This window comes from Schistocerca americana, chromosome 1 (assembly GCF_021461395.2).
Source record: "Schistocerca americana isolate TAMUIC-IGC-003095 chromosome 1, iqSchAmer2.1, whole genome shotgun sequence".
Classification (NCBI taxonomy): Eukaryota; Metazoa; Arthropoda; class Insecta; order Orthoptera; family Acrididae; genus Schistocerca; species Schistocerca americana.
The window spans coordinates 894,093,278-894,109,459 of NC_060119.1; the positions used below are offsets into that span (position 1 = coordinate 894,093,278).

The following is a 16,182-nucleotide window of genomic DNA, read 5'->3' on the forward strand; positions in this document are numbered from 1 at the left end:
CAGATTATCAGTCTAATCCGTAAATACATTTCGTGCAGTATCTCAGTTTCTGATCCTTGTTGAAAACAGTAAATGACAGTTTTACCCTTTCATAAAATTCTCCAAACATTATTCAGAGTAGTTTTTGTGTCTTGGTGATTTGAATTTTTTATATCAATATTTTTACACATTAGTGGCAGCTTCTCAATAATTTTAAGCCCTTCATTATAACTGTGTTCACTACATAAAGTTACTATGCCCAAGTATAATCTCAAATAATTATTAGAAGAACATTAGTCTGCAAATTGCACTAAGACTTTGAATATTATTTTAATATCACACAAACAGCAGCTATTTGGTATAAATGAGGAGGTAGGAGCCTTTTTTTAAAAGTAGATGCTTTCTTTCTAACTGATCAAAATTAGACGGCATCCGCATAAATAGCATTAAGCAGTATAGTCAGACAACAATCAAAAAGTTATTAAAAAGCCACAAACCTTTCAGAGTAGAGTCAGCACTTCCACTGACCAACAGCCTCGAATCTGCTGCCCACGCCACCTGATAAACTGCCTGCACATGTCCTCTCAGAGATGTCAAGTATCTGTTACAAAAATCATGCTTGAATGCAATAGATTGTATGGTTTGCTGGGTAGTGGGATTATTAAGTATCAAGAGTACTTTGACATACATGATTTATGAATAAACAATTCTGTTTCCTGAGATTTTGAAGTACACCAGTTAACTAACAGGAATGTAATCTAAGGTCAGTGAAAACTTCTGAAAATGTGCCAGTCAATAAAACTTAAGTTTCTACATGGACCATCAATACAGAAATGATCACTACTGAGGCAAGTGTTCACTTTTAAAATCTGACAATATCTCCAACTTCTGTGAGTAGAGATTTCACCTGCACAATGATACTAAATTTTTCCTCTTTTGACACAGAAATTTGATGTCATGAAGATCCTGCCTTTCCAGAGTCCAACCAGTTTCCCACACACTAATCTTTTCCCTGTGTATATTGCACACAGTGATGTCAAAAGAACACACACAGCCTTGTGATTTCAAGACTGCTCCACACTACGGCCAGTAATCAAGGTGCACAGTTATGATATCACAGTAAAGACAAACAACACTTTCCCAAAGTTACATGCTCTTACTGTTTGTGCACATTTTTGACATTCAGCTACTGGTCAACCATGATGACACAGTTCACAAAATAGCCCTACAGTCCAATATTTACTTTAAATGTAGCATCTAATGTAGACTACCAGCACACAAACTATGTAATGTTTTTTTCTAATTTGTACTGTGCCTGGTTGTCAAAAACTACACTGCTTGACACTTGGTAAGGATCAATCAACTGTCACTTGCTACAGAACAATCAACAACTGCTACAGAACAATCGACCAATTATAGTAAAACGAAATGTAGAGGGTGAGATGTGTTAACTGCTTTGATGCCTGTGCACAAACGCTCTATATGCATTGGACAGTTCATGTAGTACAATGTTTGCCAAATATTGTAAAACTGATCAGCACAACACTCCGAATGACATGGAAACATGTCTGCAAGACATCACTTGCGTGGTTATGATTGTGGACAAGCAGTTGTATGGCTCAAAGCCATCACTAATGTGTCCACAATAACAGTTATGTCCAAAAGTGTCATCTCATGATTAAAAAATGCTGCTAAAGGTGTAAATGCTATGCAAAAGCATGCTGGTGGTCACAGACATCTCATTCGTAGGCAGATCATTGCAAACCTTATAACCACTACCAGTACATGCATGTCTGCCAGAACCATTTCATGGTGATTAAATCAAGCTGGTCTGTATGTTGGAAGTCTGTTACATGCATCATGCATCCCACTACAACCACGCCATCATCAAGAAAGATCATTGATGTAGGGAGCATTTTCAAAAAAAAATGTTCAACTGTGTGTGAAATCTTATGGGACTTAACTACTAAGGTCATCAGTCCCTAAGCTTACACACTACTTAACCTAAATTATCCCAAGGACAAACACACACACCCATGCCCAAGGCAGGACATGAACCTCCGCTGGGACCAGCCGCACAGTCCATGACTGCAGCACCTCAGACCACTCGACCAATCCCGCACGGCTAGGGAGCATTTTGGTTGTGGTCACCAACAGTGGTCCAGAGTGATGATCTATGATCAATCCTGCTTCACTGTAGCAAGTGATTCTGGCCACCAGTTAATATGGAGAGAGAGAGAGAGAGAGAGAGAGAGAGAGAGAGAGAGAGAGAGAGAGAGAGAGAGAGAGAGAGGAGAACACTTTGCACACCACAGAATTTTCACGAGGATCATCAGAATGGCCTAGGCATTATGGTGTGGGCAGGCATCATGCCCAATGGCCAAACACCACTGCATATCTTTGTGGGAGGTACTGTGACAGCACAGTCGCACTACAGAAAAAATTATTCTGGATCACGTTTGTCTGTTTAGGTGTGTGACAGGTCCCAAATTTCTGTTTATGGATGACAATGCCCACCCACACAGGACCGCTGCGCTGCCGAGGTCACTGGAAAGTGAAGATACTGAACATATGGAATGGCCTGAATGCTCACTGGACCTAAACCCTATACAGAATGGTTGGGGTGTTGGGGTGCTCTAGGCAGAAATGTTTCCCAATGAAAACTCTCTCCCTGAACCACGCAAGAACTAAAAACCACCCTGAGAGAGGAGTGGGACAACACCCTCCGAGGATTTCTCAACAGTCTGGTGCCCAGCATGAGTAAGAAGTGTAAAACGTGCATCAGTGCTGAAGGAGTGCATATTCCTTACTGAAAGTCCAATATTGACTTTTATGTTCGGAACCTGACCTGTGTCAAACTATAATGTTATTTGTGTCTGTTATTCTGCTTTCCCTTGTGGTGAAATCTGTACAACTTTTTGTTATAAATATACCACTCCACCTGTATTGCCTGGATTATTTCAATCCAACAGAGTCTGTTCCTTAGCAATTGTCAAAAAGTTTAGTTATAAATACAAGAAACTTTCAAACTGATACAGTTTGTGAGGGCGTTTGTTACAATAGAGACCAATTTATTACATTGATGAACAATTTTATTTTACGAATGTTTCTGGGCTGGAAACATTTATAATTTGGAGTTATGGTGGTGTATTAATGCGGTAACAAAGAAAACATTTCATGGGGACAGGGTAAAACCTACAGGAGGGGTGAGGAGGGGGGAGGGTGGAGAGAGTTGTTGTCACAAAGGAGCGGAATAAGGGAGGTAATAAACAGTAAAATTGTAAACCAATGATTGTTCAGCATCAAAGAAGAGCAAAAGTACTCTATTAATATTAAACTAGGTGGCACCAGTTTGCCCTGGAAATTAAGCTTACTCTGCCACATAGCATTGTTTACCTGTTAATGACAATAAATGGGCTGGATATTCAGAGAACAGTGTTATTGATGAATAAGGAAACCTGATGTAAGCCCTTTTACATGTCACTTTGTGATTTCTACCTCAAGTGTCTAAAATGTATCTAAGTAGTGTAAATGACTCAAGTGTATGTGGAATGGAGTGGAATGCTGCATTTATGTTGTTGACGGCAATGGGAGGGCAACAAGATAATGAATCCTAATGCTAGCAGATAGTCCACTCTACTTGAACGGCACTAAGGAGATCAAAGTTGACACACAAACTGCTATCAACAATGGCACAAGTCCCCTCTTTACACTGTGGAGAGATTTGTCCTTTTTCCAGGACTTTGGTGTCAAGTCTGTTTAACAAGAACCTCACTGCAAAACTACTTCTCCAGTTGCTTGATAAATATTGGTGTGAAAAATTCCTTCCACCAACAGGATCTTTACTGGCTACCTCCGAATTTAGTGTGTCTCCACACGTGTTTGCTATCTTGCAGACAGATGCAGGTAGTAAAATATAAGCAATATATAGAAGAAACAACTGAAAAGGTAGAAAAGAAATGGTGTATCAGCCTTGAGAACAGCAACAAATAATCTTAAAGAGTAGATAAAAACTGTGAATGAAAGAAATAAAAATAGCTGAAGCATCAGAAATGGTTAGAGAAGACATGCAGAAGCAGAAAGAAATGAAACAAATGTAAATGGACACCAGGCTGGCATTGTTATATGCTTAATAAGAGGAATTAAAGTGAATAAAGTATTGTTTGATGGATTTAATCTGAAGAGAACTGTGGCTATTGTATAGTTTTCGTGTGTGTGTGTGTGTGTGTGTGTGTGTGTGTGTGTGTGTGTGTGCGGGCGCGCATGGTAGCACGTGCGTGTGTAATTTTTTTAATGATAGGACTTCCACATCATTCTCTGAAATTTCCACTTCCAAAATTGTACAAAAATTTCTCAGACAAACTGTCAGAAATTTTACAGCAGACATGAACACTTATTCTCCAAAAGAGCAATTTATCATCACACACATTAATGGACAGTCCATCAATTCTGTGTTTTAACTGAATACCGAGCTTGCTTGCGCCAATGCCATTCAGTCATTCACCTGAGAACTTTTCCTTCATAATATACGTTGGGAAAAACTGACAATTGGACTTCAGAATTTCTCAGTCCTCTGCAAATAGCCTGCCATCTACCAAACCTCTATTCAATTCTCTATATCTGTTTCTGCATCATGTCACTAATGCACACTGCAATATCATTAACAAAACATACAAAACAAAGGCAGGCGACATGTCACATTATGGCTGAATGAATTTTATACTGGCATTGCTACCTCACTTTTTTTGTAATAATCTATTCTGTGTTAGGAACCATGGTTTCTCATTTTCTGTCTGTCTATTGTGATTATCAGCAGTTTATAATTATTCAACTCTAATTTTAATCTCTGGTTTTAGTCTCATGTTGTTTGATATCTCTACAGAATTTCTCTCCTTTTACTGTAAGTCTGATGAAACTTTTTCTGCCTTCAAATATTTCACCTTCTTTATCCTGAGAACAGAATAGCTAAATGATAGATACACAATTCTTTTTAATTTGTGGATCTGTCAACCACCTTATAGTTGTTTGCTTCAGCAGTCAATTAGTACACATTTCCACATCCAATATTGTTAAAACAATTTGAATTATAAGGAAAAGAGCACACAAACTTAACAGGGTGAAGTTTTGATTTCCCTCAGTTCTTAAACAATGATAAAGTTCCAAAATATCTCAACATTAGAGATCAGTGGACAAAATCTGTGAAATGTAACTTGGAGTAACAGCGAAGATGATATACATACTTTCCGGTGAGCCCATCCCACAACTTTATTGATTTGTCAAAAGAAGCAGAAGCAATTATCCTTGCATCTGGTGAAAACTTCACATCATTAATAAGTTGTTGGTGTCCTGTCATCCGAGCTGAAACAGAGTCCTTTTATCAAATAACTATTTTGTGGAATCACAGAATCACATGTCAGAAGTAAATACAGCTTACAAATTATATATTACCAACTGGCTTCTTGTTACTTTCTGGCTGCCACAAGAAAAGAGTGAAGTCATCTGAACCAGATACCAAACGTTCTCCTCCATTTGAGATAACAGATTCATACTTCTGCAGCGCCTGTTGTTGCATTTCAGTTTCTTTGAAAAAGTCAAAAATAACAAATCAACAAGTCTTTTAATATTTTTAAGGTCAAATACTTACAAAGAGTTACTTACTGTTATAAGTCACAGACGTATTGTTCACTGGATCAAAAGGTCCTGTGCGCAACACATAATCTGTGCTCAGAGCTAATGTATTGACCCAATGAGCGTGACCTTCAAGAGTACGACACAGAACACCCTGAAATTAGATATGTTCTGTTAATTTTATTTTATGATCTAGTATGAAGTATTTAGGTTCAAGTCATGACAAAAGTACCAACTTTCATAGCTCATGTAACTTCATTCAGCAAAAGAAAATATACTGGTGGGATGGGTGGAGAGGGGTGAGCAAGTAGGGGGGGGGGGGGGGGGGGGGGGGCAGGGGGGGGGGCTGCGTAAAATTAAAAAAATACTTACATCTGTAGCTCTCCAGACTTTTATTGTACGATCCTGTGAAGCACTGTAAATTAGCCCTGTTCCTCCCCATCTTAATGCTGTAACAGATTTTTGATGACTAGAAAGCGTGAGGACCACAAGCCCCAACACAACATCCCATATTCTGATGTCACCATCTTTTGAACTGCTTGCTAAGTGACGACACTCACTGTTTCTGTAAACAGAAAAATAATGGATATGTACTAGAAAGACTTATAAATACATCTCCACATACTCGTCCATTCACCTCATGGGTAAAGAAAACTAAAACATGCTGATGTGGCATTGACCCAGAAGAAGGCAGATGGATTCCTGGTGGTGCAAGAAATTTCATCACCTGTATTTGGCTGGCAAAGTGAAGAGATAGGGTAAAGATCTATATCACCAGACAATGTGTCAATATCCTGGGTTAAATTTCAAACATCTTCACAGTGCAACACCGAGTGAGGGCACACAACACTACTGATTTGGATGTGCCTGTTGGATGAGGATGTTAAAGCACTACAGACCCCTAGTGCTGCTCAAGAACAGAACAGTAGTCCTACGTGCCAGCATTGTGATTCATCCTATCCCTTCCTTCATTCCATGCTCACCCATAACACAAACACAATACTACAGTACACGAGAACTTAAAACAGCCAAACATGTGGCATTGACAAGTACGAACAACATATCTCCGCCATCGCATGTTCTTCGACTCTGTAACCTGATGGTCCACGCCATCTTGCTTGTTCAGTTCGCTGTATGATTTGTTATTATGTGGACGTCTGTATGAAATACACCGGGCCCTACAAAAATGTGTGTGTTTTCTTGGGCTACAACCCAACCAAAATCCCTCAAACATTTTAACTCCTTGTAGGAAGTTAGTGCCAAATTGCTACCACTATCACCCTGCCCTTAGGCCAAGAACGAGGAATTTCAACAGGGTTCCGAATGTTTACTGACCTGGTATAGAACTGACTGAATTTTCGGTTTCCCTACTCAATTATTTCCACAGTGCTGTAAACTTAAAGATGCCAATATGATGTTACTTACTCCAAATATGTTATTAGATATTAATAAGCAAAGGACTGCTGTCATCAAAGTTCATTTAATTCACATCGCTATTTAAGGTTTAATACGCAATCAAAAAAGACTGCAAGAGAGAGAAAAAGCTTGATAAAGTTTGATGACTGGGGGAAAAAAGTCCGTAGCGGCAGTGTTGACAAATATTCTGGTTTGTGCTTAAAGGATTTTGAGGCATCCATAACCAGACAAAATAAGAATGACAGACCAGTTCCAAGCCAAATTTGGTGTCTCTGGGTAAATCATTTTGTAACCAAACAATACACATCAAAATTGAAAATTAAAGAGAAAACATCGAGAAGTGAAAGCATTCATTTATACTGTGTGTGTGTGTGTGTGTGTGTGTGTGTGTGTGTTTGAGAGAGAGAGAGAGAGAGAGAGAGAGAGAGAGAGAGAGAGAGAGATGTTGGCTTCTGTTACCAGAGGATATCCCAGCTAGCAAAGTTGAGAATATGAAAAATTAAGAATATCCAGGAATTGAAGAGAAAAAGTGTTCAGCACTGCAAATCTATGGCAACACAGCAAAAAATGTCAATGGAAATCAACACAGAACACTGCTTAGCATATCAGATAAATTATTCCATCACTTAATTGCAAAGGTTGTTCTTTGTGCATAAATATACCTTTCGTTTCAAAGTGCGAGTGTTGTATCTTTGCTTTCTCCATTACTTACATTATCAGAAATTATTTCCAATATATCACAGTTCCAAAAGTAATTAAAATTATCTGTTTCTCTCTCTCCCCTTTATTTCTGGAAAGTGTTTCATGAAACGTCGTCATCAGTGTGCTGTATAGGTACAATATTACTGCCAACATTTCGTGTGATGAGGTCTTCTAGTTATCAAAGAAAGTCCGATGATTTTATGCAACTACGGAAACCCCAAGTTGTAATATTTTAAGATTAAAGGAGACCACTCACTGAAAAGCAGAATGCTAGAGCGTTGACTAGACACAAACAAAAGAAGGAAAACTTACTAGCTTTCGGAGCTATCCTTTGACAATGTAGAGGACACACACACACACACACACACACACACACACACACACACAAACCTCTGCCCCTACATGGTGCTGCCTTCTTCTGCATGTGCCTATCAACAACTCAATACTTCTGCATTTCAGTGAGTGATCTCCTTTAATTCTAAAGTATTTACATTCTACAACAACTTTCCTACAATATATGGAAAAGAATAGATTGCTACTCACAGTAAAGATGAAATGTTGAATTGCAGACACACACAATGAAAAGACTGTCACACATTTAGCTTTAGCCAAAGCCTTCTTCAGCAAAGGAAGCACCCATACATTCACTCAAACAAGCAAGCACACCTCACTAACACATGGCTGCCATCTCCGGCAGCTCGGGCAGGTTCAAGCTGCCAGCAGTGGCAGTCATGTGTGTGTGAGGTGTGCTTGCTTGTGTGAATGTGTGTGCATTTTCTTTTCTGAAGAAGGCTCTGGGCAAAAGCTACATACTGTCGATGAAGAAACAATACCATGTAACTGACAAATTGCCGATTTTTCGTTTTTCAGTCAGATGACGTCTTTGACCGTACGCGCATCTGCTCTTAAACCATAATGCCAAATTTTTAATTATTTACCACGAAAAAATTAAATAGATGGCAATACCTCAGAACAGTAGAGAATTACATACTGCATATCTGCAATCTATGGATACTGTAAACAATACCGCGTGAATTATAAAGTGCACGCAGCCACAGCACATTGTTACTACCTTATTACGTATTTAACAGTGCTCGAAAGTGGTTCCATGCTTGTAGCTTCATTCGTGATATGGACAGCGATATAGATGACAATCTTTTTATTGAAGAAGAAATTGTTTCTCAGCTGAAATCAGCTTATGAAAGTGGAGAATCGTTCCTGAGAGTGACTGACAGCGGTAAGAAAATTGTTTTTATTATTAACCTTTGAATGTTAGTAGCACCGCAAGTGTCTTATTGTGATATAAATCAGAAAGCCCCCACTTCACTTGTTCTGTGCTTTATTCATTTCTGCCAATGATATCCAGCCTGTACGCTTTCTTGTACGATCTCCCGTAAATGCAGAACAAACAACAGGCGAAAAAAGTCATAACGCTGAAGTTACATTTACCGAAGAAGGATTAATTTCGTTTATGGGGTTCTCGGTTACTGTTCCTGCTGTAGCGGGACTTTGAATTTCGCCACACTACACTCGTTCCCTCAGATAAAAAAATATTCCGTCGCAGCGGTATGAGCGCTCGACGGCAGAGAAACTACTAAAATTATAACTTTTTTTGTTTTCTATTCGTTTCTTAATTGTCTCTTGTTAGCCGAAGCTGAAGGCAGACGTGATCTGATGAAGACGTAAAAAACTTATTAGCTAGTCTTGATCTGATTTTAATGTGTAGACATGTTGTGGAAGTTGTTAAGAAATTCGGAGGATGGAAGTAGCAAAGTAAATTAAATTGCATACAGTATCAAGATGATTTTAATTGGTATAAATTAGTGATTCCTGGACTATTGCAAGATTTCGGAGCAGACTTTTCACGCAGAAATGAAGGAGATTTTTGAAGACCTGGACGCCGCCCGAAAGAAGACAAGTTAACCTGGTAAAGGATGATCTCTCATCTACGCCACTTCCCCCTGTCAGTTACATTCTGTTATTCTCTGTTTCTTTTCAGTAAGTTTTGTAGTGGAAATTGGTTTAACTTTTGCTCAAAAACGCCACAAGGACCACCCCAACTATAGCTTTTCTGTAATACGAAGTCCGATTTGCATTTCATTGTTTCCTTTTTTCACGGTCGTTAACGATTTAAAAAAAAAAAACATTTTCACTTACGATTTCTTCCCACATTTTCAACCTTTTTTCTCTTTCTTTTCTTCTCTCTTTTCTTTTTTTATTAACCACTACACTGCAACATCTGACACAGGTAAGTTTTCTTGAGATTATTGTTAATAGTATAACTGATGCCATCATTCTCATAAATACATGATTTTGAGCTTCATCTTTGTCTGTTTAAATTAATTTATAAACATTTTTTCCATTTATGAAATATTATTTAAAATTTTTAAAGTTGATTTTATTTTTTGTACCTTTTGTATCAGGGTTTATCAAAATTTTAGTATTTATATTACTTATCTCGATTTGGGTTAATTTATAAATAATTTATAGTTAATGTATCATAATTATTGTTAAATTATTTATAGAAATGAGATGTTAAACGTTTCCTAAGATATCTAGTTTCTTAAGAAAAAATTTAATTTTTTAAAGTTGATTGTTTTCATTTAATTTTTTCAGTATAAATATTAACTTATTTATTCTTTAAGGAATAAGTTTCAAAGTTGTTAACCTATAATTCGCCTGTAGTCCACGGTGTGATTGTTTTGGATACATTGCAATCTTCAAGGTTACAGAAGGTTCAATTTTTTATGCTATGGGTACTGCAAAGGGTCAAGCAACAGGATGAGGAGCAAGAGGAGGATGTCATGTAGTGCTCTTCAACCACTTAAAGGGGGTCACCATTTAAAGGAAGAACTCTGGCTGAAAACGTAACACTACCATGCAGACCAAGTCAAGTTCCAGAAGTGCTTAGCACTAGCTGCCACTTCAACTGTGACTAACGCACTTATATGAACTCCAATAAAATTGGCAATTTATGCGGAATTTATGCAACCAGCCCTGTTTTTGAATTTTGGTATGGTTTATTTTCTGTACAATTAACTTGTTTTCAAGCCATTACAGGCTCATCATCAAATGGAGGTGTTCCAGGATCATCTGGATCATGCAAATTTATCAAATAAAGACATGATTGGGGACCATGCCTGTTAAATAAAATAAACTGTTGACTATATTTTTTTCATATGTCTTAAATTAAAATGTGGCGTGCAAGAAAATTTGTTTTGTGGCCGAACAAAAGTGGTTTACAATGCACTGCAACGTTTGTGACTGTGAAAATACAAACATTCTTGAGAATATATTTCATTGCAAGAAAACCGTTTCATGATGAATTGTGAACAATTCGAAACCGGTAATGATACTTTTTGAATAAAGTAACCTAAAATCAATTTGTGGCTGGTTGCTGTACACCATCAACAATTTATTTCATCTGGACCACTTGCAGCTAGACACTGCAGTCACTGTGACTGAAGTGCTTCATAGAATCCATGCTGCATTAATTCAGATAATGCACATTTTGCAGGTTATACATAGGTATAAAGCATTTGCTGCCAATTTAAATTACAGCTGCAGTTTGCCATCAACAATGAGTACAGTGAACCCAATACAAATTACTGCCCATTCATAACCGAGCACCTAAACACTGTCCCTCTTTGTCTGAATTCAGAACACGAAACCTATAATTGGATGAAGATATAACAAGTGCTGTGGGAGAGTATTTGTGATGTTTATTTAAGAACTGGAACACTACTAGAGTAAATGTGAGGAGCTGAAAGAAAAGTCTCCAGTGAGGAAAGAAACATTTGACTGATAAGGTGAAAATATATTTATAAACCATGTGTTACACAACTGACAAGAACAGAGTCCCTGAAATTATTCACTTTAAGAAACAGAAAAGGTGAGGGCTACCTGGCATCACTGAATTATGGCTGTTTACACACCTAATGAAAGTTAAAATGTTAGCTTACTTAGCTTACCTGTGGTATGGTTCCCAACTAAGTGCTGTGACCCACTGCTTATGTCCAATTAAATTTCGGCCAACCTGCTTTCCTGTCTGTGGATCCCACAAACAGATGTGCCCATTTTTACATGCTGAGGCCAGACGTAGACCATCTGGAGACCAAGCAATGCAAAGAACCCAGTTTTTGTGTCCTGTAAATGCATGTAATAATCAGTTTTATTGTATGAAGTGACTGTAAAATGATTATAAAGTGTCTGTAATGCCAATAAAATTCAGAAAAGTAAGCTGTGACCAAGTAAATGGTAATGACACATGTTGACAAAAAACACACACACACACACACACACACACACACACACACACACACACACACATCACACGCAACTGTTCATGTCTGGTAAATTTAAATATACTGCTGGCCATTAAAAATGCAACACCAGCAAAAAAAGCAAACTATAAAATTTTACAATCTATGCGTATACAGAATGGTAGAAACAATATATGATTAAATCTGAAGTCTTTGGAGTTATACAGGATACAGAATTTAGTTTACAGAGCTGCCAACCTTGGCAGCAATGACAGTTCTAACCCAGCTAAGCATTAAGTCAAACTGAATTTGGATGATATACAGGTATGTCCTTCCATGCTGTTATGCCAGGGTTTACGGCTGGTGTGGGGTTATGTGCCAGTCTTTCAGCAACCAATGGCCAGACAATTTTTACTGGTTAGAGATCTGAAGAACATGACAACTATGACAATGCATGCAATTTCACAACATTCTTTCTCCTCTGAGCCTCCATACATGGAAACATGTTTCACAATGTTGTACGCAGAAATGGGACTTTTCTGAAAAGGTGACATTATGCCACCCCAGTCCAGTAAAGCCGTTTGACCTGTCACTATACTATCTGCACATATCTCTGTGTTGCCACGTCCAGGGACAATGCAACAATGGTCACTGGACTGACAGTCTGGTGTGCCAGACATCATCCCACTGTCTATGTGGATACTTATCTTGCTGCACAAGAGCCCATTTCCTGACTCAACTAACATGACGTGGCTGTATCATCGTGCACTGTTGAGAAAAATTGATCATCAGACACAAGGGACCACTGAAATCCTGCATGGCATCAAGTATGGCCCTCTGAACCCCTTGATTCCATATTTGCATGATAGTAAATGATTCTGATCATGACGATGATTGGTTTAAAGGGACTAAACATTGTGGTTACTAGTCCCTAATGCACTCTAAATTCACCTGAAATAATGTGGAACAAGAAAAAGAGAACTGTCAACTCAACGGTCTGTAACCTTGTCATCATGATTGAATATCTGTAAGACAGTAGCTTAAATCCTATGGTTATCTATGTCTGGAAATGTACTGTTTCCATTCTACGACAGTTTCAATTCAGATGTACATCTCGTCCACTTCTGCTTGACACAGTACAATTATTAGCTAACAATTTGTAAGGAAACGTAATGAAACATTCATGTATCACTATGAACAGTTTTTAGTTTTAACACTTACACATTACAAAATGAAAAGGAACCCAGCATACTGTATGTACAGAACACTACTGGCGCATTATAACAGCAGCTCAATGTGGCGACCACCAACGTTATTACAGGCATCGTACCTGCAAAGCATGTTCTGGTATACCACCTGGTATCTCTTCAATTTCTAGTGCAGTGACCAGAACTTAAGCCAGCAATTCTTCCTCTGTCTCTACAGGAGTCTTGTAAATTAAGCTTTGCACATGGCCCCACAAGAAATAGTCCATAGTAGTTAAATACAGCAATTGTGGCGACAACATGGTGGGACCAACTCAATCTATCCATCTTTCACCAAATCAGAGATGTTTTTGACCTGCAAGTGAGAAGTGAAGTGGTGCACATCATGCTGAAACTACACTTCCCGAAGGACATTCTGTGGCACAGCTTGTAGGAAGACCAAATAAGCAGGAACAATTAGATTGAGAGTAGCTGAAATCCCTGAACATGCATAGGATAAAAGTTTTTGTCTGCCCAAACATGGCTGATTTGTAAATTTAGAACAGTTTCTAGTGAACTTACATTCATCTGTGAACAGAACTCAATGTAGAAACAGTGATGTGTTGATGTAGCAGTGCAGGAACCACAAGGAGTAGGCAACGCATTATGGAAAAATTGGCTGGACCCATAACATGCACCCTTTGTACGTGGTACAGATTTAATTGTTGCAAACACAGAATATCCAGATGATACTTTGATTAACACCCATTGCACACACAATGTTCATGTACTTGTTAATGGGTTCTCTTCAACATGATGCAGTATATCATATTCAAATTCAGGCATGCAGCATTGCTGTGGAGCACCACAGTCCTGCCTCCTCACAGTGAGGGTACCTGTTTCTGGGAGTCACTTCGTAACTTGGGCAAAAAGTTTGGGTGATGGCATGCTGTGATGCAAAAAATGTTTGGGTTACAGCCAACTAGCAACTCTTCCATTGCCTTGAGCTTCACCATACACAAGAAGCATGTCTCTGTATTCCAAAATGGGTCCTGAAGCTTGTTTACTGTATCAGACACACACAGGCATTGAATAGGTCCCACAGCAATGCATACATTAGGTGACATCAAGTGACTGACATAGTACACATCATCCTGTCTTATTGCATACCAGGACAAGCAACTCTGAAACTTCTCTCTTTCCCTCAGCAGATGTGGATGCATTACACATCTGAATTGAAGCCGTTGTTGAACGGAAACTGTGTTTCTGGATGTTGATTACTATTCAAAATTATATAGTCACTCCCCTCTAAGTCCTAGAAGCTTGTAATGGGATTGTTGGAGAATGACACAGGGTTCTGGTGGAGCTAGGGGGAAGCAATACAGTAAACCTAGTGTGGATCCCTGGCCACTCACTGATCGGTGGCAATGAACAAGCTGACAGATTGGCCACAATGGGGGCAAAGACTCCATTCATTAGACCAGAACCTGTCCTGACAATCACCAAGGCTATAGCCAAACTAGAACTACAGAACTGGCTCAGAAGGCAGCACATGGAATACTGGATCAAGGTCTACAAACAAAAACATGGTAAGGTTTTAAAAGAAGCTCTGCAATACTGGGCTTGAACAGGGAAGAGATTAACCTCATGGTTGGACTGATGACCAGCCATGGGAATTTCAAAAAACACCTACATACACTGGGTACAATGGAAGAAGACCCTAAATGTAGGATCTGTGATGAGAGTGAAGAAACTGCATCACACCTAATCTTCAAATGCACGGCACTGGAGAGCAAGAGAGAGAGAATTTTTGGGACAACTAGACCTGAAGAATTACGTCTAATGAAAAACTGGTAAAGGGACTCCTTGCACTATTTAAGGGCATTGGTTGGCTTCATTAGATATACAGGGAGCGATACCTCATAATAAACTTGGTTTCAGTGCAGGCAGTGGCAGGTCAGACCAAAGCTGTTTTAGCTTCCCTGCCAAAATCAAATCAAGTCAATGTGAACTAAAACTGTAAACAAAAGAAGTGCATTTGACCAGCCAGTTGTGGGCAAGCAGTATTAAATAGGGGATTGGCAGTCAAAGTGCATCAACGTAATTGCAGCACAAATCACAATGGAGCTATGAACTCAAAATTAAGTGTTCATGAAATGTTCCAGAATGTTTTGAAGAACAGAAAAGTGTATACAAAGTTTGTCCCACTCAGTTTGACCCACTGACGAAAACAACAACACATAGACACTAGCAGCAACTTGACTGAAACGAAAAACAAGGATAGTTTTTTCAAGAAAAACATCACAGGTGACAGGACTTGGTGTTATCAATATGAACCTAACATAAAACACAAAATTGCGGACTGGGTCTCTGATGGTTCTCCATGACCAAAGAAGATGCAAATGTGATGTTCCGGTTGAAGAACATCCCAAAGGAGGACTTTTCTCACAGTTTCACATGGATATATGAACACTGTGTGCAATGCACTACATAGAGCATCTGACATACAAAAACCATCATCTTAAATTCTCTTTGTGTTTTTATTAATCCAGTCTCTAAACTTTCTGGACTGAAGGAGTATTTAAGATTTCAAGAAACACTTTGTTAATTTCTTTACCTTTCTGAGACTGCAATTAATGAATTTTTTTGTGTATTTCGACGTCTGTTGTCTTAAAATCTGTTGCAATATTTTCTTATGCATCCTGTTTTATAACCCTGTTCTTAAAATCCACATTTTCATGTCCCACGGTACAGGAAAGCACTCCAATTTCTAAATTAAGAATTATGTTATTTCACTGGTCGATAAGCATTTCTCACTTTTCAACGCTGACATTTTCATATCAGTACTGAAAACACAAGAGAGTGAAGAGACAGAGAAGGAGGAGATAGGTGTTTAATGTCCTATCGACAATGAGGTCATTAGCGATGGAACACAAGCTCGGGGAAAGAAAGGAAAGGAAATCAGCCATGCCCTTTCCAAGGAACCATCCCGACATTTGCTTGAAGTGATT

General features: G+C 38.6%; 1 protein-coding gene across 1 annotated transcript in view; it reads right to left on the reverse strand.

Annotated features, from left to right (window-relative positions):
• LOC124614644 (notchless protein homolog 1) overlaps positions 1-16,182 on the reverse strand; it is a 94,244-nt gene that overhangs the window by 34,089 nt on the left and 43,973 nt on the right. Inside the window, exons 4-9 of the mRNA XM_047142960.1 lie at positions 11,697-11,871; positions 5,980-6,172; positions 5,638-5,761; positions 5,428-5,559; positions 5,220-5,337; positions 477-580 (exon numbers count right to left, since the gene is read on the reverse strand). Of these exons, the coding sequence (XP_046998916.1) occupies positions 477-580; positions 5,220-5,337; positions 5,428-5,559; positions 5,638-5,761; positions 5,980-6,172; positions 11,697-11,871 (846 nt within the window). The remainder of the gene's footprint in view (positions 1-476; positions 581-5,219; positions 5,338-5,427; positions 5,560-5,637; positions 5,762-5,979; positions 6,173-11,696; positions 11,872-16,182) is intronic.